This window comes from Ursus maritimus, unplaced genomic scaffold (genome assembly GCF_017311325.1).
Source record: "Ursus maritimus isolate PB19 unplaced genomic scaffold, ASM1731132v1 scaffold_5, whole genome shotgun sequence".
Lineage (NCBI taxonomy): Eukaryota > Metazoa > Chordata > Mammalia > Carnivora > Ursidae > Ursus > Ursus maritimus.
This window is the reverse complement of record NW_024426663.1, coordinates 27,361,903-27,388,834: the sequence shown is the minus strand read 5'-3', so window position 1 is coordinate 27,388,834 and position 26,932 is coordinate 27,361,903. Positions and strand designations below refer to the sequence as shown.

The following is a 26,932-nucleotide window of genomic DNA, read 5'->3' as shown; positions in this document are numbered from 1 at the left end:
AGAGACTATACCTGCTTGAATTACCTGACTGATGACATGAATGACTGGCATAAATACGGCTCCTGCATTTTAGGAGGGGAAACGGGCCCCAGGAGAAGACAGAACTCACGCCCCGCATCACCAGCACTGGCAGAGTTTGCTCTGAGCCAAAGTTCTCATAGGAAAGAGGAGTTTCCCGAGTGAAAGAGGCAGGATGAAGTTTGGCTCCGCAGCTCCTTGCGGTTCCCTCCTGCTCAAATTTAAACTTGGGCCACATTTTGAAACCAAGGCAACAAATGAAAAGAGGGCTGCCCTCGTGTTCCTCAGCCGCGCACCAAAGGCCCGTGTGGCTCTGGACAGAGTCCCGTCCTCCGCACACCGAAGTGAGAATGCTGGGTGGGAGGCAATTACACACCCCCATCCGGGCGGTCACAAGCATACATGCTTTCTCCTCTTCCCATCACATCCTCAAACTTTCCACAGTCCAACAAAGCGGGGGCGAGGACTGAAGCAGAAGCCCCGTGTGTGTCCCCACAAGGGGACCTTTCAACGCCCACCCGCAAGCATCACAGGAGGATGAGGTCAGCCTCCATTCTATAGGCTGCAAACAAGCTGACTTTGTGACCAGCTGGCCTGCTCCCTACGAGGCCCTAAAAGTGGAAAAGGATTGGTTTCGCCCACAGGGACCTCATTCCCTATGCAGAAAGCCCAGCCAAACCATTTTTAAATAAGTACATACAGGACACAGGCATAGAAACACTTAGGAGAGCCGATGCGAGGAGTCAGGGTTGTCCCCCCACCCTTCCTCCCTCCCTTTCTCTGCTCTGACCCCAAATCACACTGTACACATACACCACTGCCGGGCTCACCTCCCTACATATCTGTCTGTTTCTATAAGGACACGCTCCTACTCAAGAATCCATAACGGCTTCCAATTCGCCCTCAGACCATGGTCAAACGCCTAACCTTGGCACTAAAATTCCTGCAAGGCCATTTTACCTACCCCGTGTCTCATCTCTGACCTTCTACACATGCCTGGTCTTTGTTCTTTGCCCTCCTGTCTACCTACACAGCCTAGTCACTAAAAACACTTTCTGCCTGGGTTCAAATCCCAACTGTACCACTTAGAGCTGGAGCCCTCCGGCAAGGTACTGAAATGATCCAATGCCTCAGCCTCCTCATCCGTGAGGCAAGAACAACCACAGCACCGACTGCCCAGCTGAGTGTAGCAGTGAGGAACCCAGAGGATTCAGGTAAAATGCTCAGAAGAAAACCTGGCACGTGGTATCACCCAATAAATATTAGCAATTAAAATAGTCATTATTATTACACAAGTCACTTCCATGAATCCCTTAGTGATACCATTCAACATATTCTATTTTTTTTTTAAAGATTTTATTTATTTATTTGACAGAGATAGAGACAGCCAGCGAGAGAGGGAACACAAGCAGGGGGAGTGGGAGAGGAAGAAGCAGGCTCATAGTGGAGGAGCCTGATGTGGGACTCGATCCCACAACACCAGGATCACGCCCTGAGCCAAAGGCAGACGCTTAACCGCTGTGCCACCCAGGCGCCCCAACATATTCTATTTCTTTTTTTTTCTTTTTTTTTTTTTTTTTAAAGCTTCTATTCTTTTTTTTTTTTTTTTTTAAAGATTTTATTTATTTATGTGAGAGAGAGACAGGCAGCGAGAGAGGGAACACAGCAGGTGAGTGAGAGAGGAAGAAGCAGGCTCCCAGCGGAGGAGCCCGATGTGGGACTCGATCCCGGCACGCGGGGATCACGCCCTGAGCCGAAGGCAGACGCTTTAACGACTGCGCTACCCAGGCGCCCCAACATATTCTATTTCTTAAATGTTCTACATAGACTTGGAAATCATAAACACTGGCTGAAGTTGTTAAGGACTGTGTCATGGAGGCAGGTTACTTGGATGGTCATCAAATGTTAAAATTATTATTATTAAAGTCATATTCTAAAATGTATACCTGTGGCTCCCAAAGGAACCCCCCCCCCCCCCGAGTAACAATGTTTCTGATGGGTTCATCACTGTATGTTTGTAGAGTCTCGGGTTTTCTTTCTTGGATCCAAAGCCTAATTCTATGGAAACTGAAAATTTCTGCAGGGCTGGAATTGCACCAGAGCCACCTGATACCCACTCAGAGTTCCTACCACCACCACAGTGGATCCTCAAAGCAACCCCTGCTGCATGTAGAAAGAGAACATGAACCTACCCGAAAAACAAAGGTGATAAATGGGAGATCAAATGCCCTTTCAGTATTCCTCCTCTCAAACTTCCTGCCACCAGCATACAAGATCAAGCCACGGTGTGATGAAGAGAATGGGTGCTAACTGCCACCAACATGGAGTAGAGCCTGGTATGGCCTAACGAGGCAGCCTTCGCTCCGGGCCTCCCTGCCTCCAAATTTCCAAAGCACTTCATGCATTCCCTCATATGACACTTAATAATTTCTACCTTGTTTCATGCCTCAGAACACTTCACACCCTGTCTTCTGCCGGAGAAGCTCCATCTCTCACAAGTTTGAATGCCCCAGAGCTCCCACTGCAGTGTCTTACTGAGAAGAGAGCCAACGTTTAAAGCAGTCCGCAGAGAATTGCAATTTCACAAGCTTTCACAGTAGTTCCACTAAATTCCAGACCATACATCCACAATTACCAAAGCATTGCCCAACAGAACTCTTCAAAGGGCCTAATGGATGAGAATATATCAAGTGCTTTTAAGGAAATGGTTGTTTTGAAGCACTTGAGAGTGTATTTAAGATAGTCCGAACAATCTGCATGAGGTTGGGAGAACAGACTCTTGCTCTGGAGTTGCTCCTGGTGCTGTCACCCTCACTGTGGACGGGGTCCATTAGAGTGCTGTCCCTGGCCTCCTCCCCCTCCTCACTCTGTTGGGCCCCAGGAAAACAGGGTTTGTTTTTTTGTTTTGTTTTTTTGTTTGTTTGTTTTTTTAAGATTTTATTTATTTATTTGACAGAGAGAGACAGCCAGCGAGAGAGGGAACACAGGCAGGGGGAGTGGGAGAGGAAGAAGCAGGCTCCCAGCAGAGGAGCCTGATGCGGGGCTCGATCCCAGAACGCCGGGATCACGCCCTGAGCCGAAGGCAGACGCTTAACGACTGCACCACCCAGGCGCCCCGGAAAACAGGGTTTGGACAGCCAGCCTTTCCTCTGCCCGTTTCCCTTGGATAAGAGCTGCAACACGCCTGCTGCTCTTTCCGGTAAACTGTGTACCTCTGTAGGGCAAGTCTGGCCCCACCCAGTGAGACTGCTGCCTGGGTGGGGTTCCCCAGTGAAAAAGTCTAACTCATTTTGGGGTTCAGTAGTAGGAAGCCCACTTCTCTGCAGATCCAAGCCACACTGTCTCCCATCAGCTTTATGACGGATAAAGGTGATGTCTGGCATCTATCTGCTGACGCTGTAGTCTTTTTTGTCCATTTGTTTAGAACCTAGAAGGGAGGGGCGCCTGGGTGGCTCAGTCTTTAAGCATCTGCCTTTGGCCCAGGGCGTGATCCCGGGGTCCTGGGATCGAGCCCCGCATCAGGCTCCTCTGCTGGGAGCCTGCTTCTTCCTCTCCCACTCCCCCTGCCTGTGTTCCCTCTCTCGCTGGCTGTCTCTCTCTCTGTGTCAAATGAATAAATAAAATCTTTAAAAAAAAAAAAAAAGAACGAACCTAGAAGGGAAATGTTATTTCTTGGGCTCTCTCAAAAACCCCAACATGTCCGCCTGTCATCTGGCTGATTAAAAGGCCTTCCGTGGGGGAAGTCCCCGGAAAGGACCTACGCGTCTTCCGCAGCAGCACATCACCAGGCCCACCGCTGCAAAGATGGCTAGAAATCCATCCCTCACCCTCAGAGACCCCCAATCTACAAATGACATGTCAGCAAAGTACAAATCGCCCTACGGCCCACTCCTCATTATCTGTGGGGTTTTCTAAGCTTCATCGTACTTCCCATGTAGGCCAAACTGAGTTTACAACAGCGGCTACTTGAGACACCGGCAGCCACCTCGCGACAAGGGAAAAGTACAGAAGTCTGCAAGAAACGACTGAGGAGGAACAGCTTATGAACAAGGCTGGGACAAAACACTCTACACCCAAAGCATCGGATTGTATCTGTACCACCGCTAACCTGCAAGACGTCGACTGGCTCCCCTGCTTGGTAGGAAAGCACCCTAGAGGCTTCTGGAAGGTTCAGAGAACACGAGTGGACCACAGACCGCACCACGGAGGCAGGGCCCCGTCCTCTGCCCTGAAAGCTTCCCACACACCCTCCTCAGCCTGCGGAAACGGGCGGGGCTGGAAAGAGGCGGACTTACGTGCTCTTTCATCTCAGTAGCCACGGTTCTCGACATCATGACGCAGCAGAGCAGCACGACGAGGATGAAGTACAGCGCGTACATGAAGCGCGTGCTCCGGGACTGTCGGATCTTGGGGCAGCAGTCGCAGCACAGCGAGCAGCCGGCAGAGCCGCAGCAGCAGGCCAGCTAGGGGGACACAACACAGCCTCTTAAGAGCCTCGGGCTACAGACCCACGCACGCCGATGGCCGCAGGCCCAGCGTCTGGGCGTGGTGCTTCCGGGCCGCCCCGCCCCGCCCCCAGCACGCGCGGCCACGGCAGCGCGGGAACGACGCCTGCGCCACGGTCAGTCCGCTCGTGGCTTTCGGGGAAGGAAGGCGCGCAAGCGGAGAAGTCACGGTTCACCCGGAGCACCGTGATCGGGACGCTGAGATAAAACATAGATTCCCGAGACCAGCTAAAGAGTAAGAGAAGAAGCCAAGGACGAGAAAAAGGACAAAGTGAGGTGGGAGGAACGGGAGGAACGTGAAGAACGAGAAGCTGGCCCAAGACAGGGACTTGCCAAAAACCCGTGGGGCCCAGAATGAGTTGTAGAAACACCTCGGGATGGGTTGGAGGGGAAAGGCCACGTGGGCGAGTACGCAACCTCCTTGCAGCCTGAAGCGCCGACGTAAGAGGCGCGTCTCACCCAGGCACTATTTGCCAGGCTCGTGCCCCTAATGGTGAGCTTTTAGGCCAATGAGCAGGCACGGGCAGCGAGGAGCACGGAGATCCCTCTCTATCTATCACGAACAGCACACGCACCTTTTATTGGGGTAACGGCGTTTTGCTTTTTTCCCATCTCTGATGGGGCTTCTTTGGTCAATGCAACCAGACCATAATTTGGGAATATTAAGTAAAATAGGGATTACGTTTTCAAGTTTGAGACTGGTGTTATTTTTCTTTTTAAAGACCATTCTTTTAGACCATTCTTAGGTTTACAATAAAATTGAGAGGACGACACAGAGATGTCCATACACCCCTACTCCCACACATGCATGGCCTCCCCCACTAGCAATACCACTCACCAAAAGGGTACTTTTTTTACTAAGGATGAACCTACGCTTGCATATCATCATCACTCAAAGTCTACAGGTTACCTAAGGGTTCACTCTTGGTGTTGTACGTTCAGTGAGTTTGGAGAATGTATAATGATCCAAAATCATAACACCATACAGAGTATTTTCACTGCACTAAAAAGAAACTAGATCTTCAGGAAAGCATAGGGCGATGTGGGCAGTGTTGTTAAAAGTTCAGGCTCAAGGGACACCTGGGTGGCTCAGTCGGTTAAGCCTCTGCCTCTTAGTTTCGCCTTAGGTCATGGTCTCCCCTTGGGTCATGGTCTCCCCTTTGTGAGATCGAGCCCGGTGTCAGGCTCTCCGCTTAGCACGGAGTCTGCTTGAGATTCTCTCTTGCTCTGCCTCTCTGCCCCCTTTCTCTCTAATAAATAAATAAATCTTTAAAAAAAAAAAAAAGGTTCAGGCTCAAAGTCAGCCTGCCAGGGTTTGGATCCTGGGTCTGCCATCTATAAGCTGTGTACCGTGAGCAAGTTACTTACCCTTTTAAGACACAGCTTCCTAATTTATAAAATTGGCATAGGAACAGTATTTATGCTTGTGCTATGGTTTCAAAGGTGACCTGATCTAACACACCTGGTATTAGGAATAGATTTCTCTTAAGCAAACAGGGAATTTTACAAAAGAGGTTACCGTAACCTGCAAATAACAACTATACCTACATATGTTAATACTGCAGTCAGGGCGCCTGGGTGGCTCAGTTGGTTGAGCGTCTGCCTTTGGCTCGGGTCATGATCTCAGGGTCCTGGAATCAAGCCCCACATCAGGCTCCCTACTCAGCAGGGAGTCTGCTTTTCCCCTTGCTCATGCTCTCTCTCGCATGCTCACTCTTTCAGATAAATAAAGAAAAATCTTAAAAAAAAAAACAAAACAAAAATACTACAGTCAATATAAAGTCTAAAACCTAAAAATTCAATCTCTTCGTGATGATTTGGAAGGAAGTTTGTGGTGCTGCGTGGTTTGAAAACAAGCATCAATTCGAATACCACACTGTGAACATCACTTACAACGAGAAGAGATCACAGGTATACAGGTGTAACAGGCTGTAATCCTAACTGTTTTCTCATCTTCCCTCATTTACTTCAGGAAACCACCACTGTAACACCACAGCAGTAGGTCTCAAGCCTTAACCTGCCTCAAGCTTATGTACTCCCCTTGGTCTGTAGGCAAACTTACTTCCTTGAGATCTGCAGACCACCGGTCTTAAGGAGGAAAGGACGAGACTTCCCCAGAGCAGAAGTCCTGACCACACTGCAACACAGCTGCTGCTGCCGCCAGCAGGTCTGTTCAGGGTCATGTCTATGACTATCCACCCGGGCCACACCGTCTCCTGCAGGTAGCCCACGCCCAGCCCCCAATGTCCCACACCTTCTTCTTTAAAACCCTCTGGCTTCACCTGGACAGGGAAGACGATCTTTGCAACGTCAGTCCACCATCTTCCCAGGCTGCCAGCTTCCTGAATAAAGCAACCTTTCATTCCCCACCATCACTTGTCTCCCAAGTATTGATTTTTGAAGCAGCCAAGCCTGAGTTCAGAACTGGTTCTCTGTCCAGTAACACCATTCATTGTTTGAGCAACTCTGTGTACTATTTCATCACTTCGCATGTTTGCTAATGCACTCTTTCCATCTTACGTTCAATTTTGCAAACTGTCTTCCTCAAAAGACTCTTCTGGCCTCATAAGGCTAGGCCACTGCCTTGTAAGATAAGTCACTCTGCTTGGGCTGGGCTAACAGATCCCCCAAGAGAGAGCCCAACACTGCTGCATGTGTGGGGTTCTGATAGGTCACCTTCCTTTATAATTCACTCACTCACATCCTCTGTCCCCCACTTTACTGACCTCTTTCCATCCATAGGCCCAAACTCCCCCCACCCCTTCTCTCCCCCTCTCTCCTAATGCTGACAAAACAATCTTTTCTCTGGGCCCTCGCCTTCCTCCTCCTCACCTCCCAAATTCTTTCCCAACTGCCTCCTTTGTTGGCTGCTAACTTTTTTTGGTTCTATGGTTTTAAATAACCAGTCTTACTATATTTCAAACTCAAATGCAATAAAATATTTATTCTATTTGGGAAAAGAAATATTTTTAAAGCAGTTAATTCTTCCCATGATAGAATATTTCCATAGTACAATCAATATTTAAACTATCTCCACAGAGGGGACAAATAAACAGATTTTATGTATTTTATTTATATTATATATTTATATAAATTATTTTATATATTATTATTTGTTGTTATTTAAAGGGAAGTAGTAACAGAAGGAATGTGATTATAGAAAATGTGAAAAGAAAATCATACTACTGCTTAGAATACTCCTATCATTAAAGCCATATATCATTGTATGGATTTAACTTTTTAAACTTTCCTTATTTTTCACTTTCACTCTTTATAGTGCTATGGTATTTTAAAAATATACATGCTCATGTAAGTGTGTGTATCTGTGTGTGTGTGTGTGTGTGTGTGTGTATATAGGTGTGTGTGCATATATACCCATACCTAATATTAGAATCTAATAGCCATTCTCTACTAGCATAAGAGTTACTCATCAAATCAAACTATGCCAATAACCAACGATACAAGTGCACTATCTTAACCTAGACATTGATATATACCAAGCATATATTCAAAATGGCATTCTTAAAAGAAATGTTATGCTAGCATCTAAAAAATCTCACAGTGCTGCTGACTTACCGCTTCTTTCAGAAAGAGCATAATTTGGAGTAAAATGGGTTCACATCCAGCCCCTGCCACCTACAGGTTTATTACTTTGAGCATGTCGCTCATACTGATCTTTACCTTCAAACTGGAAAAAATCAATTCCTGGCCAGCCTAACTTCCACTCTGTCACAAGCTTGGAGGGTAGTTCCAGAGGCTTGTTACCTCTGGCTCCAGAGAGCCTAAACCTTTTACTGAACAAATTAAGGTATAAAAAACAAATAAATGTAGAATGTACAAGACAAGAGTGAACCCTAGTGTAAACGATGGACTTTAGATGATAATGATTGGTCAATGTAGGTTCATCAACTGTAACAAGTGTACCACCCTGTGGGGGCTGTTGACAACCACAGAGGCTCTGCCTGCTGGGGGCAGGAGACAGCTCTGTACCTTCCTCTTAGTTTTCTTGTGAACCTAAAACTGCTCTAAAATAATAGTCTGTGTTAAAAACAATAATAATAAAATAAATGAACAAAATAGGACCCCATCAATGACTCAGTAGATAGATGTTGAATGAATAATACATGATAAAGTCATAATAGCAAAACTCCTCAAACAAAATGGCTGGCAACCCCACTCCACAGGGCCAAATTCACGAGTCATGCGACGCCCTCTGAATCTCTCACACCAGCGTTATATTATGAAGAGCATTAAGGGCTCTAATTTGCAGATACTGCATACTCTGCTTTCCCACAAGAAATTATTATACACTCAAGAGAGACCCAAGAAATCTCTTCGGAAGATAATGCTCGTAATTCTTCTGTAAATTCATTCTGCTAATATGTCTGCAGAAGGGTACAGCGATTTAGTATAAGGTTGTTCCTTAAAAGCATGAAAACAGTCTTTTTCTCTAGCTACATGGGGACAGGAAAAATGAATAACGGGCTATCTATACAATAGGGTTTAGTTAAAAAGGGTAAGTCAGTGTTGTAGACTGAATCTCTTCTCCCCTCCCCACCCCCTGAAAATTCCAGTCTCAACCCCCACTACCTCAGAATGTAGCTATCTTTGGAAATAGGGTTCCTAAAGAGGTAATTAAAGTTAAATAAGGTCACTGGAGTGGGTGCTAATCCAACATGACTAGTGTCCTTATAAGAAGAGGAGGTCAGGACAAAGGCACACACAGAAAGAAGACCATATGAAGACACAGGGAGAAGACTGCCATCCTTAAACCAAAGAGACAGGCCTCAAAAGAGACCAACCTGCCAACTCCTTGATCTAGGAACTCCAGCCTCCAGCGCTGTGAGAAGTGAAATTTCTGTAGTTTAAGCCACTCTGGCCATGGTACTTTTTTATGACAGCACCAGCAAGCATAGCCCATATGCCCTGATATTTTATATACATGCCCAGCTGGGGGGGGGGGCGCTAACATACATGTGACCACAATGACCATGGACGCTGATTTATCTGTAGAGTGGGTCTAGGTATGGGAGGAAAAGGTGACGTCAACTTCTCACTATGCTCCCCTGCTTGGGTTTTTATCATGTTCACGTATCACTCTTACAATCAAAAAAAGAAAAGAAAACTGCCCAAGAAAAGTCAAGTTTGAAGATATTGATATAGAAGCATTTGTAAATATGGTATGGACTTATGTGATTTTTTTTTCCTTTCTGAAGAACCTTCCCCTCCCCCAAACATAGCAAAAGAGAAAAATCTTCAAGGAGCCCTTTATACCCTCTATGTAACTGTTCAAAATAGCAATAGTATGGGGGCACCTGGCTGCTTCACCTGGTGGAGAGTGCGACTCTAGATCTCGGGGTGTGAGTCTGAGCCCCATGTTGGGTGCAGAGATTGCTTAAAAATAAAATGTTTATTTTGGGGGTGCCTGGGGAGCTCAGCCGTTAAGCGTCTACCTTTGGCTCAGGTCATGATCTCAGGGTCCTGGGATTGAGCCCCGCATCCGGCTCCCTGCTCGGCGGGGAGCCTGCTTCTCCCTCTCACACTCCCCTCGCTTGTGTTCCCTCTCTCGCTGTCTCTCTCTGTCAAATAAATAAATAAATAAAATATTAAAATAAAAATAAAAACAAAATAATATATATTTTTTAAAGATTTTATCAGAGAAAGAGAGAGAGCATAGCAGGGGGAGGAGCAGGCAGAAGGAAAAGAGGCTCCCCACTGAGCAGGGAGCCCAATATGGGACTCAGTCCCAGGACCCTGAGATCATGAACTGAGCCAAAGGGGAACCGCTTAACCGACTGAGCCACCCAGGCATCCCAAAAATAAAATCTTAAAAAAAAAAAAAAAATTAGTATGAACAGCAAAGGCTTTTGGAAACAGAAGGGGCTTTTTCCTTGCCAGAGCAGAGTCAGAATGAGAGGGTAAGCCAGCTACTTGCTGCTACTGGGAGGTGGGCCTCCCTGCTTAGAGTTACTCTTCTCCTATCTAAGGACACACACACACCCACAACAAATAAATAAATATCAGTCTCCCCTCCCCCTCCCTGGCTTTGGGCACAGATAGTTCTTCCAAAGGACTGACCTTAGGCATGTGAGGACATGAGCTAGGGCTGGTTTTAACTTCCCTTTGTCAAATTAAAAAGCACAGTTCCTTTATTACTTAGAATTCCCAGCTGGCAGCAACACCAATTAGAAATAGCAAAGAATCAGGAAGAAAGCCAAACAGATGTCACAGAATCGGCGCACACACACAGACCGTGTATTTTATTTATGACCCTCCCTCCCTCCCTCCCTCCCTCAAGTCTTATTTTCGCAGTTAGCACAGGCTTGCTTAAGCCCACAGCAGCTCCGAGGGAAAAACTGGTGGGAATTCTCTGGCCCAAGAACCAGAAGACCTGGATTCTAATTCTGTGTGGCTTTGAGTAAGTCATCGTTCCTCTCTGGGGCTTTGTCTTCCTCCCTTGAAAACTGAAGGAGCCTAGGTAGACAACAGATAGTAGGTAAGAAGGTTTCAGCTCACATCACGTAGCCCACCAGCGGCGCTGGCCTGGAATGCTGTCTGAGGGGCACCCTAAGGCTGAATGTCTCCCCAGAAAAAATCAGTACCACCTGCCAGAGGCAGAGTGGCACTCACACTATGTTCTTGTCATCCCTGCAAGAGGTTATCAGACGTCCCCACCATCCATAAATGCTTAGATGTTGAAAAATGAACTGCAGGGACATGTGGGTGGCTCAGTCAGTTAAGCGTTTGCCTTTGGCTCAGGTCATCCCGGGGTCCTAGGATGGAGCCCCTCCCCCCATCTGGCTCCCTGCTCAGCAGGGAGTCTGCTTCTCCCTCTGCCCCTCCCCCCCACTCATGCTCTCTCTCCTCTCTCAAATAAATGAATAAAATCTTAAAAAAAAAAAAAAAAAGGAAAAATGAACTGTAAGAGGCAAGCACTCGGAGTTAACTCCAAAGCAAGAAAGAGAAAAACCAGTTCTAAAGAGAAGCAAGAACTATAAAGTGGAGCAGCTGAGAGCCCTTCAAACACCCCCCAGGGAATGTGAGCATCGCTTGCTTCCAGCCTCTGCCCTCGTGGTACAGCTCACGCAGGGCACTGTGCTAACTCACCCAGCACGTTCCCTTCGCTCCACTTAGGAAGGCAAAGGACACTTTGGCCACAAGAACCATGCCAAAGAGGATCACTATTTTTACCTTCAGGGCTTTAGTTTGGGGACAAGTACATCCCTCAGCAATGTGGAAAGCATGCATTCAGAAAGACTTATTCCTCGAGAGTTCTGGAGAGCCAAGTTGGCTTTAGCGTGTCTAAAATAAGCCCAAACTGCGGAAGGGAAGAAATCTCCAAACTTGACACCACCCTTCAATTCAGGTGCTTTTCCCAACGTGGAAACATAGGAGCCCTAGCAGAGCTGAGGGAAGACATAAAAGCCTTCTGTTAACTGCAAGAATTGTAACACTGTCCCTCGGTAAAGGGTGGGGAGACGAGGCGGCAGCAGCAGCAAAGCTCCTCAAATACTAAAGTCGCTGAAAGTGTTCAGAGCAGAATGCAGGGGCCTGGGCAAGCTGCGGGTTTACATCACCAACGAAACAGAGGCAAAACATTCAAGCATAAAACTGGCTTCAAATTTTTTATTCAAGGAAACAGTGTTCTCAAACTCTATGTAGATTTCCACATTTTTTCAGCAATATACAAGACCACACATACCATACAATACCGTCTCACAGCCCGCTTTGCTTTGTCCTCCTTTGAATAAAGTTTTAGGGTTACTTACAAATCACCAGGGGTCCGCGGAGAGGTACGGAACAACTGATTCTACTCAGACAAGCAATACTTATTTAAACTCTAGAGCCCACAACCAACATTTTGCAACTCGTTCTGGCCCTGCGCCCAAAAACAGCTTCGAGCTTGTAGAGACCTTTTTTTACTACAAGAAGGCAGAGGTGGCAGGAAATAGCAACTCTTGCCACTGTGGTGTCACAAGCTGTCCTTTCCTGGGAGCTGTGCAAGGGAACAAGGAAACTCGAAAGCTGGGAGGAAAGGACACACACCTCCATCTGCTCGATAAGGAACTGTCTCACCAAACAACAAATACCAGTGGCCGGTGGTCCCCAGCGCACAGAGTGATCGTATGGAAGGAAACGCAACACAGAGGACACGTGTCAGTAAACTGCTTGGGGGCGTACAGTGCATTTCTCCCATACAAAAGAATAGAGCGCAGCTTATTACAGCGTATTTAATCCACAATATTAGATAACAATAGCTAACACTTATTATCTCTTAGTCTCTGCAAGGCATAGCTATTATTATCAGCTATTTTATCACGCCAAAGTTACAGAGCTGAGACAGAGGCTCAGAGACGTTAGGCAACTTCAGGTCAGCAGGCTGATGAGTGGTAGAGCCAGAATTTCAATCTGGTTGGCTCTCTGCCATTCTGCCCTGCTTACTGCTGGCATAGAGAGGGTGAGCAGGTCAGACAACACCAGCCTGAAACCTTGGGTTGCCGGCAAAAGGGAAACCGGTTGCGTGGGGAGGAGGCGGCAGGAGAGGAAACACTTTTTCTTGCCTGCCCTTGGCTGTACGGTAAGACTCAAAAATGATCTGAAGAAGGCATCTCCTCTGGGCCCCTTGCTCTCTCCCAGGCAATGTCGGGCCCCAGTGGATCTGGATGACCTCTATTCAATACAGCCCTGCCCCCAAGCAGCCCAACCACGCCAATCGCCAAGCTCCCTGCATCACCATGCAGTCCTATCCCACATGAAAAGCCCTATTCCTAATCCTATGGAAATAACCAGGCCATTCATTCACTCCACTAATATTCATCATACTCTACACCTATGCACAGTGTTAATTCCCAGGAATGCAGCAATAAAAGCAAGAGACCTTTTTCCACCCTAAGCACGAATACAAAGATACAAGTAAGAATGACCATGCTGTTTAGAAGACAGAAAGGAAACCTGGATGTTCAATGAAACACTAACCACCAAAATTCTGGTACAGTCACATCATTAAATATAACACACCCACCACAATGATTATACAGATGATACAGAAAAATGTATTGCCATGGAAAGACAAATGCAGTGTAGTAACTGAAAATAGTTAACACAACAGTATAGAGTTATGATAGCATTTGGGGTAACAATATAGTAAGACAGAGATCAGCAATAACAATAACAAAAAACAATCTGGAAGGATATTCCAAGTTGGCAGCAGTAATTAATAAACTTGTAGGATCAGGAGTGACTATGTTTTTTGTATTTTCTAAACTCTTTGCAACAAACACTTAGCTTCTAATTAGAAAAAACATAACAGGGGCGCCTGGGTGGCACAGCGGTTGAGCGTCTGCCTTCGGCTCAGGGCGTGATCCCGGCGTTCTGGGATCGAGCCCCGCGTCAGGCTCTTCCGCTGTGAGCCTGTTTCTTCCTCTCCCACTCCCCCTGCTTGTGTTCCCTCTCTCGCTGGCTGTCTCTATCTCTGTCGAATAAATAAATAAAATCTTTAAAAAAAAAAAGAAAAAAAAAAAAGAAAAAACATAACAAGTTTCTATTTTGGAACAAAACAAAACAATGTGCCTGTTCTATCTCCCAGGTGGTAAGCATTTCAAATATTTGTTAACTGAATCAACCAATGAGTAAATGAAATCTACTTTAGCTATGTGACTGGGAGAAAACAACCAGAGGGAACGATCACTGAAACTGAGGGATAAAATAAAAAAATCCCTACTGGACTGCATCTTTAAAATTGGTTAAGATGGTAAATTTTCTATTCTCCTTACCGCAATAAAAAAAATGAAAATTCCTTAACCCTTGTAATATTTTTTTAGTGTTTAATGGATATAAATAAACTGCCACTTGGTAGAATTTGAAGCAATTAAAACTGAAATGAGAAAAATTACACAGCTACCTAAAAGCTCAAGGTGTTGAACAAGAAGCTATACGTTTGCCTAACCTAGAAATGAGCTCCTATATTTCCTTCATCTAAAATTCTTAACGTTTTCTCTTTTGAGTTCAGAGAATCCCTTAGAGCTCCAAGGTTTTCACAATTGTCCCCACAACCGTGGCAACCAGACCCTGGGCATCTGCCAGAAAGAAGTTTCTGACAGGTAGTTTGTCTCGCAGGTTTCAACACCCTCATGCTAGGTTTCGCCCTCAACAGCACTTCCATGAAAAGCACTGTCAGCGGTCAACGTCCTTCCTTAAATGGCACTGGGCACCCAGGGACTTTGGGACGGATCTGAGGCAGGCAGGCTGTGAACACACACGAAGCCTGCTCCAGCCTCTGGGTTACAATGGGGCCCGAACAAAGCCGTCCTCCTTGCTGAGACTCTCTTCCTCACCAAGTCAGGGTTACTTTCAGCACCCCACCATAAAAAAAAAAAAAAAAAAAGGTGATCAAGTTCTCTGTCCTTAGGCAGCAGTTGGATGGTTGGACTCACTCCATCACACCATCCTCAACTTCCACCTCCTCTAAAAAAAATACCACACTTGATATATTTTAGTAGGTGGGTGGAGAGAGTCTATTAGGTTTAAGGTTAGAAGGTTAACTTCGTGGCAGTTCAACAGGAAACAAACATTCCCGGGAGGCAGGTCTTGTAGTCTGTCAAACTCGGCACTAGGACATTCGGGTGCAGGAGTCGTTGCTGGGGGGCTGGTCTGTGCACTGTAGGATGCTAGCAGCGTCCTGGGCCTCTCCTCTACCCACCAGATGCCAGGAGCACCCTCCCTGTCAATGAGAAATGTCTCCGAAAACTGCCCTCCTCCCCTTTCACTGCGAACCACTGCTTTAGGGGGTAAGAGCAAGAGCTATGAGGGTCAGGCTGTCTGGGTTCACCCCCAGACTTGAAGGCTGCCTGGTTATGCGGCCTTGCACCAATTCTTTATCTCTAGGTAAAGAATCGTAAAATGGGAATAAAAACATGGACCTCACAGGGCCATTATGAGGATTAAATGAAACAATTCAGATAAAGTTCTTAACACAGGGTGCTCAGAAAAAAAAAAAAAAAAAGCCAGCTGTTATCAACTACACACTGTCAGTCCTCTCCCTCCTCCCTATTTGCCCAATGTTTTTGGTCCTTCGGGTCATATGGAAAGAGGTAAGGGTGGGAGGGCGATGGGACCAACGGATTAATCTCTCATCTACAGTAATGTTTTCATTTCCTGCTTTACCAGGGCTGATAAATGCCTCTGTTGAAGGAAAATACTTTTAGAAATAAAACCTCCTGAGATCTGAACCCAGGAGGGCATTCCAGCAACCTGGGAAGAAGCTCCCCAGTGTGTGCAGAAGCACATCTCACCTGCCCAAAGCTAAAGCGATCTTTGTCCTTTGTTTCCGCTGAAGAACAAACAGGGCAGCAGAACATTCATTTGCACCATGGAAGCCACAAATGGCTGCAGGAGAAAGGGGCTAAGAAAGAGGAGATTTGAGGGAGGAAAAAAAAAGGTGTAAGAACATGAACCCTTGAAATTCAAAATGGCGTAGGGTAGGATGGGAAGAAAAGTGCTCATTTTTTAAAGTTTTAAATCTTCTCCGCCCAATAATGGGGGAAATCCTGCTCATTCTACTGATCAACAGGCAGTTAATGAAACACAAAACCCAAAATTTGCCTAATTGTGTCATGGAGGTCACACTGCAATGGAAAAGGCTGCCAAGCCCAGGGGTGCTTTCTGCCAGCCCAGGCCCCACACCGGGCCAAGCCACAGGGCGCTTCACAGGCCGGCAGCGGAGGCCACGGAGCCAACCGGAGCCAAGGATGCTCTGAGGGAGAGAAGAGAAATGAGCTTGTTTCACCGGCTGCGACAGCTGGAGCAGCGATGACCTCAGAGCTCAGGTGGGTCTGCAGTTTCGAGGGATGGACAGGGCACTCCCCTCCTTGTCAAAGGGAAGTCAACGGGCCACTCCAATGTATAAAACGCACAGATGCGCTCTAATACTCCAACAGTGCTTACATGTTCACGCAACAAATTTACCAAATGTTGACTAGTGACCAGGCAGTGTGCTAGGAGTGGGTAGTACAGTTGCTGCCCTCCTGCAGCTTGCGTGCTAGTGGGTTTTTTTTTTAAATTAATTTATTTATTTGAGAGAGAGAGAAGCACAAGCAGGGGGAGGAGCAGAGGCAGAGGGAGAAGCAGACTCCCCACTGAGCAGGGAGCTCGATGTGGGGCTCGATCCCAGGACCCAGACGCTTAAGCCACTGAGCCACCCAGGCGCCCCAACATTCTCGTGGATTTACATCAAACTCAGCATCCCCCAAATTCTACCTAGCACTTAATTTGGAAGCCCCTGGTCCAGTCCAGTCCTCTCACGTTCCTGATGTGGCCCAGAAATGTTTGGTGATGTGGCTCAAAGACAGACTTAGAGATGAACCTCAGTGGACCAGGAAAAACACGCTGCTTTAAATAAGCAAATTGGGAGGAGTCAGCCTTTGGGTCCCATACTTCCATAGCTATAGTGCAACAGACCAACAGATACTCCAAGCAACTACATGAAGTCACCGTAAATAAGTTTAAAGGACACTGCGGACCACGGTGAGAAGGCAGTGTCTAAGTCTCCAGTACCTTTGAAAGGTTTCTGACACAATGGTTAAAATGAAAGGCTGGCACATGATGAGGTAACCCTGGGGTGGTCACAAAAACTGAATGCTGCTGACCAGCCAAGGCAGGGCTGGTGACCGCCCAGTCCCCCAAGCTACCTCCCCGCCCCCACCGTCCGTGTTCTGAGAAGGCAGACAGCAGGAGAGCCCCTCCTCCCACCCCCATCCCACACACAAAGCGTGTGCAGTGTCAAGTGCTGCCAGCTTCCCTGTCCAGGCTGCAGAAAGGAGGCATGACTCAAGAGACAGCTCTGCCCCTCTGCCCGCCTGGCAAGAGGCCTCTCGTGGAAGGTCCGTCGAGCTCCAGCGGCTCTGTGCAAGGAAAATCCTGCACACACCACCCACCTTAGTTTTTCCAACAGTCAGGATTTCACTGGATCCCATTCTTTAGGATTCACAAATAGCCCCATAGAGGGTGACATCTTGAACCTCTTTTCACATAAATGAACGTGTAAATTGGAGACAAAAACGTCAGACACGGGGCCTCTGGTTTGGAAGACGCACAGCTATACCTGGATGGCTCTGGCACTGGGTGGGGGGCAGGGGTGGGAAGGGGAGCAGAAGAAAGGCTCACACTGGCTTGGACTCCTCGTTTCTCTTGGGAAAACTCATGCCCTCCCACAGGTCACCCTCAACCCTCTCAGTCTTTCAGGAGGAAAACCTGGCGGCCACATGAAAAGTCGTGGTTTAACAGCTTTTCCTTGGAGCTCAGGTAACAGCTGCACTGTTTTCCTACAGCTGAGAAACAACGTTCTCACACTTAATTTCACCATCCATCAGTCAGTCGAAACTTCAGGAAGCCTTATCAGCTCTGCTGTCCTTACATCTTTAAAATTTATCTCCTTCTCCCACTTCCAGTCTAAAGAGGAAGGAATGAATAGGTGTGCCTTTCCCCCGGGCAAGTGTCTACAGTTAATTGCCTTTTTCTTTTATCTTTTTTTAAAATATAGTATCATTTCATTTTTTAGAAGATTTTATTTATTTGACACAGAGAGAGTGCACACAAGCAGGGGGAGCAGAGGGAGAGGGAGAAGCAGGCTCTCTGCTGAGCAGGGAGCCTGACGTGGGGCTCCATCCCAGGACCCTGAGATCATGACCTGAGCTGAAGACAGACACTTAACCCACTGAGCCACAAAGGCGCCCCATAATTGCCTTTTTCATTTGAAGGGCTGCCCAGATGCCCAGTGGACCTCATCATCACCCCCTACACTCTTGTGAACCTGGTCCTCATGACAAAGCCAGCCGGTACAAAAGCTCCAGCAGCGTTTACGAGGATGCTTTTATTCAAGTATGGCTGCCTTGATGGTACCAGCTGGCAGATAACTGTTATCGCAGACAACCCCCCCCTGCAGCCAACCCCCAACTTGAGAAACTTCCTGTTGATGTTCTTAAAATGCATTTGCAAAAGGAACCAGGGCCAAACGAAGGAACCTATGAATCATATTTTTTTCTATCAGAAGACCAACAGAAATGAAAATATTCTTCCATAGGGGACCCCAACCTTTACCTTATTTTCTACTCATCAGGGGCATTGGTTTTTTTAGCAAGTGGGAGGTGGGGCAGGGGGGAATCTAAAAAAGAGGTTTCCCCTGGGGCATTCTTTTAATGAAGCAAGTTACTTACTCATGTTGGGAGTGGTGTTCCCTCTGCTTTTTGAAAACTGTGAAGACAGAGCTCTTCTATCAGTCCTCGACTGTGAGGAACAGTACCCCAGCATTGAAATCAAACACAATGGACCACAAAGCCAGGCTGACACACACACCAAACGAACAGTGCCTGAGCTGCAAGGTAAACAGGCCCCAGGGATAGACAGTTCAGGAAATGGACCTTAATTACTGTTATTTGTTGAATCAAACCTAGAACTTCTCAAGTCTGCTAGGTAACATGGATGATGGAACAAATAGAGGGCTCTTTTGAAGATTTCTGGATCTGCCTCACCCCTCCTTCCGTCCCTGGGGCAATCCAAGGCCTTGGTGTTCAGGGAGCCCCAACGGGCGGGCAGAGACAGGCCGGGGTTGGGGCAGGGCTGAAGGATGGTGCCTCTGCAGTGGGCACCCCCACCCTCCAGGAATACAGCACACAGGAATCTGACAGCACAGAGGAAGCTGGCGGGGGCAGGGGAGGCTGGCAATGAAGTAAGAAGTAACTGAGAAACCTCTCTGGACCCAGACTTGGTGATGGTGGGAAAAGGAGCCTGGGGAAACTTCACCTACCCTACTTATGTAGGCAGGTGGCAAACCGAAAGAACACATCACGAATATTAATGGAAAACCAGGAATCAGAAGGTGATTATTTAGCTTGCTTCTTCATGAACAAACAACTTGGAATTCTAGAAGACATAGATAATAACCACATTCTGCTGTCAAAACTGATCGAGTTCATAGCACTAACTTTCTCATGGTACTCAGTAAGGAACACCATGCTTTACAAAGAATATCCCACTAAAAGAACAAGTTTGAGAGGCAACGTTCTGATCAAATTAAAACTCATTTGACAGACTAAATTCCTGGTTACCCTCAGGCATCCAGAATGTCATGAAACGAAGCATTCTGAAGCAAGAAAAACAAACCAAAACAAAAAGCAGTTGTCGGGCATAAATGGAAACCTGAAGATTTGGCCTTTGATAATACAACTTCCATTTCACCAACTAGGTGAGAAGGCTTAATGCACAGATATTCTAGCCAATGTCGAGCCTTCCCAAAGAAGGCAAGGAAGAAACTGGGGAAATACAGAGAAAATAAGCTAAAACAGACAAGAGAAACAATGACAGAAGCTACTAACAAGTTTCTATGAACACAGTTCATCGAGCACCTACTACATGCATCATATACTTTACCCGATTCTTTATACATTACAGAATTATAGTTCATCATAACCCTATGTTGTTATCCATCTCTATGACGCCTGAGAAAGTTGATCAAATAATGAAGACACACCTAGCAAATGAAAGAACTGGAATTTCCTGTTTCAGTTGGGCACCTCCTAAGTCCATTTCTTTCCACTGTTTTATAATGTTTAATTATCAGTATAACACTTTGGGGCAGGGGAGGGTAAGAGGAACTAAACACTGCTCCTTGGTAGTCTACACAATGCCTTTCTGCAAATTAGAAAAAGGCACAGCATGAGCAAGCCAGCAGGGACTGCATCTCAGCTCTCACTTTCCCTTTCAGCCGGTTTCCTTTGTGCAGTACACAAACTGTGCAACGTAATATGGCAGTCCTAGTGCTAATGTTTCCCCAAACTGCCTCCTGACCTGCTAATCCTACTGCCTGGATTAAGTTCCTTTTCTAAATTGTCTTAACTTCATAAAACGCATCTCACTGGAATTAGGTCTCGTGGGAATGATTTATTTAAAATCCGTCCCCCGCACTAGCCTCTATATTCCATCAAAGCAAAGACTATCCATCTTGTTCTAGGCTCTCTGCAGTGCCTAGCCTGGTGCCTGCCGCAAAGCTGGTGCTCCCTAAATATCTGTTGACTATTTGGGAAGCTCACTGTCTACGAGGAGCGACAGCACTCTTACTGAAGTAAGTGGCATGGGGGCAGGCAGAGAGCTAATATGAACAGCGCAGCCCCCAAGACGGGGTGTTACTTCTAGCGGAGGTCATCGGGAGCACTCACAACAGAGGTGGTGTTTTATTTTGCCTGCTTGTTTATTTTTTATTAGCTCCAAATGTCGGGCACAGACCAAAGTCAAATATAAAAATACTTCTACCATCTAAAAGGCGGCATTTGTTTCCTAACTTTTCTCTTTCCATTTTTCTTTTTTCAAAGTAAGTTCTATGCCCAGTTTGGGGCTTGAACTCACAACCCTGAGGTCAAGAGTCACATGCTTGACTGACTAAGCCCACCAGGCACCCCTCTCTTTCCATTTTAAAGATTATAATGGTAGGTAGGCCCATTATGGGATCAGGATGGTGTGAGTTCTATGTTTCTGGGGCGTGTATCCCAACTTCATTCACTTACGAGGGCCGAACTCTTCGCTGAGGCTTGTACTTCCCTTCATGAGGCTACACTCTTCCAGTCTCACACTTCCATCAAAGTGTCACACTTGGATCGTGACTTCGCAGACTTCCTCGCATTCTATCCTGGTAACCACCCCACTGATGGGCAGGAAGGGCGGCATTATTCCCATCACGGAATTGAATGTAAAGCCTGGATAAGTTACGTGCACTTTCCGAATGCGTCCTTGTTCTTTCTAACACAGCACCGGGCAAGGGGAAGGGTAGAGAGTGGACACTGCTCACACGGGAAGGGACAGTTGAGCGACCCTTGATACCGTGATACTGCCGTGAGAGCACATGGCTACTCCACGGGCAGGTGTACAAGGCAGTCGCAAAGACAAGTGTGTCCACGCACGCATGCACGTGAGTCTAAGAAGGACAAACAAAGCCCCAGCGCTCTGGCACTACTTCCAAGTGTCAAACTTTGCAGCAAGGTCCACAGTTTAAGAAGGCAGAGAATTCCATGCTGGGCTGCTATCAAAACACCGATAATTAAAGATGAGAGTGTCTTAGGCAACCAGGGCGAGCCTTCTACTCAGTACTCATTATAAATAATAGTTACCTACCACTTCTTAAACACTTCCTCTGTATCAAGGCACTGCACGGAGGTACTTCTGTGACATTCTTTCATTTAATCTGCAGGAGAGCCCTGCGATGTAAGTATTGCAATCCCCATTTTACCCACGAGCAAACCTGACTTTCTGATGGCAAAGACCATCAGGATTCCAAAACCTGTTTGGTATATCACCTCATCTCCAGGAGACTTGGAGTACACTGTTTGGAAGCTTCCTCCACCTGCCCCCACAGAGACACAGAACATGGAGACACTGGAAAGCAGGTATGGGCACGCAAGGCCCGGGGGCAGTGAGAAGAGCCCACTGGATCTGCATCTTCCTCACCCCGCCCCCACGGAGCACCAGTCCAACAGCCTGCTGTCAGTCAGAACACAGCCAGAGTCTTTCTGAAGGGCATTCTTCATTCTCTTAAGTTCTGGCAGTGGTAGTAACACGAATTTTTTTGAATAACAAAAAATTATGTTGTGTATTTTCTAGGTGCCAGGGAGGGTCCTAAATTCTGGGCATAGATTCATTTCATCTTCACAACCCTATGAGGTAAATACTCATTTATACCACTTTTTCATTGGTATTTTTGCGATTTGTTCACAAATGAGAAATATGACTGAATTTTTTGGCATGAAAATGTACCACTTTTATAATCAGAAAAAACTGTAAGCTATATGGACTCTGAAAAGCTGGAAAGACAAAATATGAAGTGTTAAAAAGAAAATCACAGGCCCAAAATGGTGTCACTTAGGTTAACACCCCAAGTCAGTAAACCAAGACTTACTACCTAACCTAACTCAGTGTCAACTCTCCAGAAATGTATCCTTTAACCAGTCAACATGGAATTTCCTGGTCAGCACTGGAAAGTTTACTGACAGACCCCTTCTACTCCCCTTTGGAGGCAACCGTGCCTAACACAATGGATTCTCTGCTAGTAATTTCCTGCCCCCCCCCCCTTAAAAACCTTTCTTTTTCTATGGCCAAACAGAGCTCCCCTCTACTTGCTCCATGTGAAACTCCCAGACGCAGGAATCCATGAATGAAGCCAAATCTTCAAAATTTACTCAGTTGAATTTGTATTATTTAACAAAAGACACAGAGAAAAAGAAGGTCGTTTCCATTTTTCACACATGGGAAACCTGAAGTGGATAAAAGGGAAGTAACTTTCCTAAGGTCCTGAGATGGTAATTTAGTCCGCTAGACCCTAAAACTGACCCAGACTTCTGTGATACTGCCTCTAATATGAAGCAACCGTCAAGAGCAGCTGACATACACGCGTGATAAGATTATCTCTACAGAGAGGGAGGGGATGTTTGGAAGTTTCAAGCAATTATTTGGAGCTCCAGTTAAAAACGTAGACACTAAGCATAAAACAGAGTGAAACTGAGTTTGGCACCTGTACCACGTCTAAAATCCTACCCAGAATCCAAATCTCCTTGTACCACCAGCTACCTTCTTTCAACTATTATATTCAGTAGAGATTTGTAAAGCTGCTTACATGTTCATTCATTTTGATTCTGCACAAAATGCCCATTTCTAAAATGTACCATGGTTCATTTTTTCCATTGCTAACATTAGAATTCCTCCCACTCTTTCTAAGATACGTAAAAAAGATAATTCCAAACTCTTCAAAGTTAACTAGTACAAGAAGATACAAAAGCAAAAGACAGAAAATAAAAATTTTACTTAGGCTTAAAGCAAATTTAGTGGTAAGTTCTTCAGAAAATTCCCTTTCCCTCAAAATACCACTTTCCAAGATCATAGATCACATATATGTATCACCTGAATACTTTAGATACATACAAGCGAGTGTTTGCTAATTTCACATCTTGGAATCATCCCCTTTCAGGCTGTAGAAAACAAAATAGTTTTGGGGCACCTGGGTGGCACAGTCAGTTAAGGGTCTGCCTTCCGCTCGGGTCATGATCCCGGGGTCCTGGGCTTGAGCTCCGCGTCAGCTCCCTGCTCAGCATCCCTGCTTTCCCCCGCTCCCTCCCCTCGCTTGTGCTCTCTCTCACTCACACTCTTTCTCAAATAAATAAATAAAATCTTTTAAAAAGATAGTTTTGTGACCAATTTTGAGGTTATCAAATAATTGCAAAATGATCAACAGCACAAGCATTTGACCCCCCCCCCACATTAAACATTCATAGTTTAAGTCCGCACTACAAAAGCGTGAAAGTGAACGAGTAACAGGAACTTGCTCCCTAACGCAGGTGGGAATCTCAGCCAGTGAAGCAACACAAAAGTACAGCTCCCCCATATCAGAGTTACGATGATGAACATCTGTGAGGATTACAGGAGATCAGCCACATAATTTATCAGCCCACGTGCTGGCGCATAAATCTACAGCAGCTTGGATCAAAAGCTCGTTCCATTCAGTACGAGGTCACTTAACTACTCTGCGCCTTGGTAGCCTCAACTACAAAACAGAAATACTAGTAGTTTCCACATCGTGGGATTATTAGCACTTACAATGCTAGTGACCAGTATTATTCTTAGTGCCCTCAGAGAGGAAGAAGCTCAGAGACTCGCAGGGGCTGGGATGTGAACCTCGTTACTCCAAAGCAGCTATCACCTCATTTCCTCAAACTCCACCTGAGAGCTGATGCTTAGGGAGACTTAACCTGCTTGCCAGCTTGCTTCCCAATGCTCAAGGAAACTCCCGAGGGCTCCCTTATCCTGGCAGCTCCATCTGCTCCAGGAACTCGCAGCTTACACCTTCCTCAGCCCCATCACCCAAACCTCACATCTGACCAAAAAGCTATTCCCCTTTGCATCCTGGTTTGCCAACTTTTTCCCAAGAGGGCTTAGAGGGGGTGGGGAGCGTAGAGTTATAACTATCTAAAAAAATCACAACAGGGGCGCCTGGGTGGCATAGTCAGTTAAGTGTCCGAATCTTGGTTTCAGCTCCGGTTATGATCTCAGGGTCATGGGATCGAGCCCTGCGTGGGGCTCCGCACTCAGCGTGGAATCTGCTTGGGATTCTTTCCTCTCCCTCTGTCCCTCCCCCCTGCTCTCTCTCACTCTCTCTTTCTCTCTCAAATAAACAAATCTTTAATAAAAATTTACAACAACAAAGGCAACCACACCCATCTGTGCAGCACAGATGGACTCTAGCACATATGGACAATTTCTGCCAACCCGTGAGGCAGTTCCTTTTATTGTTATCTCCACGGTAGCAATGACACACTTGGGCTCAAGAAAATAAGTCACCCAAGGGTCACAGCTCATTAGGGGCGATGATAAGGGCTAAACCCAGGCGTGTGACTTCAAAGGCAGCATGCTTCAACTACAAAAAAGTTAGCATTCTTAACCACCTCACCAAGCCAATATAGAAAAGATAAAAAGGGGGGCCCTGGCCAGCTCAGTCAGTGGAGCCTGCAACTCTTGATATGAGTCATGACTCTGAGTCCCATGTTGGGCATAGAGAAAAAAGATAAAAAGATAAAAAGGAAATAGCATTTAAAAAAGTAATTTTGGAAAACTAAATCAAAATTCATTTTCCAATTAACTTACTGCTTGATAAATGAAAAATATTAAATAAAGAACTGAATACCACTCCATATGGCAAGGAAGTGCACTTCAGTCCTGCCAACCCCACCACGAAAGAGCAGCTTCACTGTCATCTATGCGTGGCTGCAGTTTCTACTGCCACAGTATTTATATTTTGTGATTTGTACAAACAAAATCATCTCTCGTGTCTCTAACAACATCTACGACAGCCCTGTGTTACTTATAATTAAACCTCTGTAATATTTAATCTCATGATCACACAGAGATGAGTCAACTGCCTAAGAATGCCTAGTCACCAGTCACCAAACTGCAATTTCCAGCCCCCTGACCGACTGTCCCCCTGTGTCTATATCCCAGATGAATGATTCATCCAATGTATAGTCAATTTTTATTTTTTTAAGATTTATTTATTTATTTACTTGACAGAGAGAGAGAGAGAGAAAGAGAGAGCAAGCACAAGCAGGGGGAAGAGCAGAGGGAGAGGGAGAAGCAGACTACCCACTGAGCAGGGAGCCGATGCAGGGCTCGATCCCAGGATCCTGGGATCACGACCTGAGCCGATGGCAGACGCTTATCCGACTGAGCCACCCAGGCGCCCCTATATAGTCAATTTTTAGAAATTAAGAATTGAGAACCCAGAAATAAATCCTAACATTTATGGTCCAATGAATTTTTGACAAGTGGGCCAAGGGAGAAAGAGCAGTATTTTCAAAAAATGGTGTTGGAACAGGATATCCAAATGCAAAAGAATGAAGTTGGAACCCTTTCTTATACCATACAAAAAAATTAACTCAAAATGGATCAAAGACCTAAATATATGAGCCAAACTATGAAACTGTTAGAAGAAAACACAGCACTAAATCTTCACGACCTTGGGTTAGGCAAAAACTTCTTAGGCAAAAGCCTAAGCAATAAAAGAAAAAATAGATACATCAAGATTAAAAGCTTTTATGCTTCAAATGATAGCATTAAGAAAGTGAAGAGACAACTCAAAGAATAAGAGAAAATATCTGCAAATCACCTATCTGATAAGGATATCTAGAATATCTAGATAGATATCCTAATATCTAGATATCTAGAATCTATGAACCTGGATATCTAGAACATGTGACAGACTATCTAGACTATATGAAGAACTTTTAAAATACAGTCATAGGGGTGCGTGGGTGGCACAGTTGGTTAAGCGCCAACTCTTGATTTCGGCTCAGATCATGATCTCAGGGCCATGAGATCGAGTCCTGCGTTGGACTCCGCACTCAGCAGGCAGTCTGCTTGAAATTCTCTCTCTCCTTCTGCCCCTCCCCCTGCTCACACTCTCTCGCAAATAAATAAATAAAATCTAAGAAATGGGCAGTGGATCTGCATTCTCCAAAGAAGATACAGAAATGGTTAATAAGCATCTGAAAAGATGTTCAACATTATCAGTTATTAGGAAAATGCAAATCAAAACCAAAATGAGATGCCACTTCACACCCACTAGGATGGCTGTAATTAAAAGAAAAGAAAAAAGACAATAACGAGAGTCGGTGAGGACGTGAAGAAATCAAGAGCCCTCACACAGTGTTGGTGGAACGGTAAGATGCAGCAGCCTCTTTGGAAAATGATTTGGCAGCTCCTCGAAATGTTAAACACAGTTACCATATGATCCAGCAGATCCACTCCTAGATATACAGTGAAGAGCAATGAAAACATGTGCACACAAAAACTCGTATACAGATGGTGATCAAAGCATTACTAAA

The 26,932-nt window shown here is 45.9% G+C and overlaps 1 protein-coding gene across 1 annotated transcript in view; it reads right to left on the bottom strand.

The window, feature by feature from the left end:
- SERINC5 (serine incorporator 5) overlaps positions 1–26,932 on the bottom strand; it is a 102,956-nt gene that overhangs the window by 50,210 nt on the left and 25,814 nt on the right. The window contains exon 2 of the mRNA XM_040622140.1: positions 4,314–4,481. Within this exon, the coding sequence (XP_040478074.1) occupies positions 4,314–4,481 (168 nt within the window). The remainder of the gene's footprint in view (positions 1–4,313; positions 4,482–26,932) is intronic.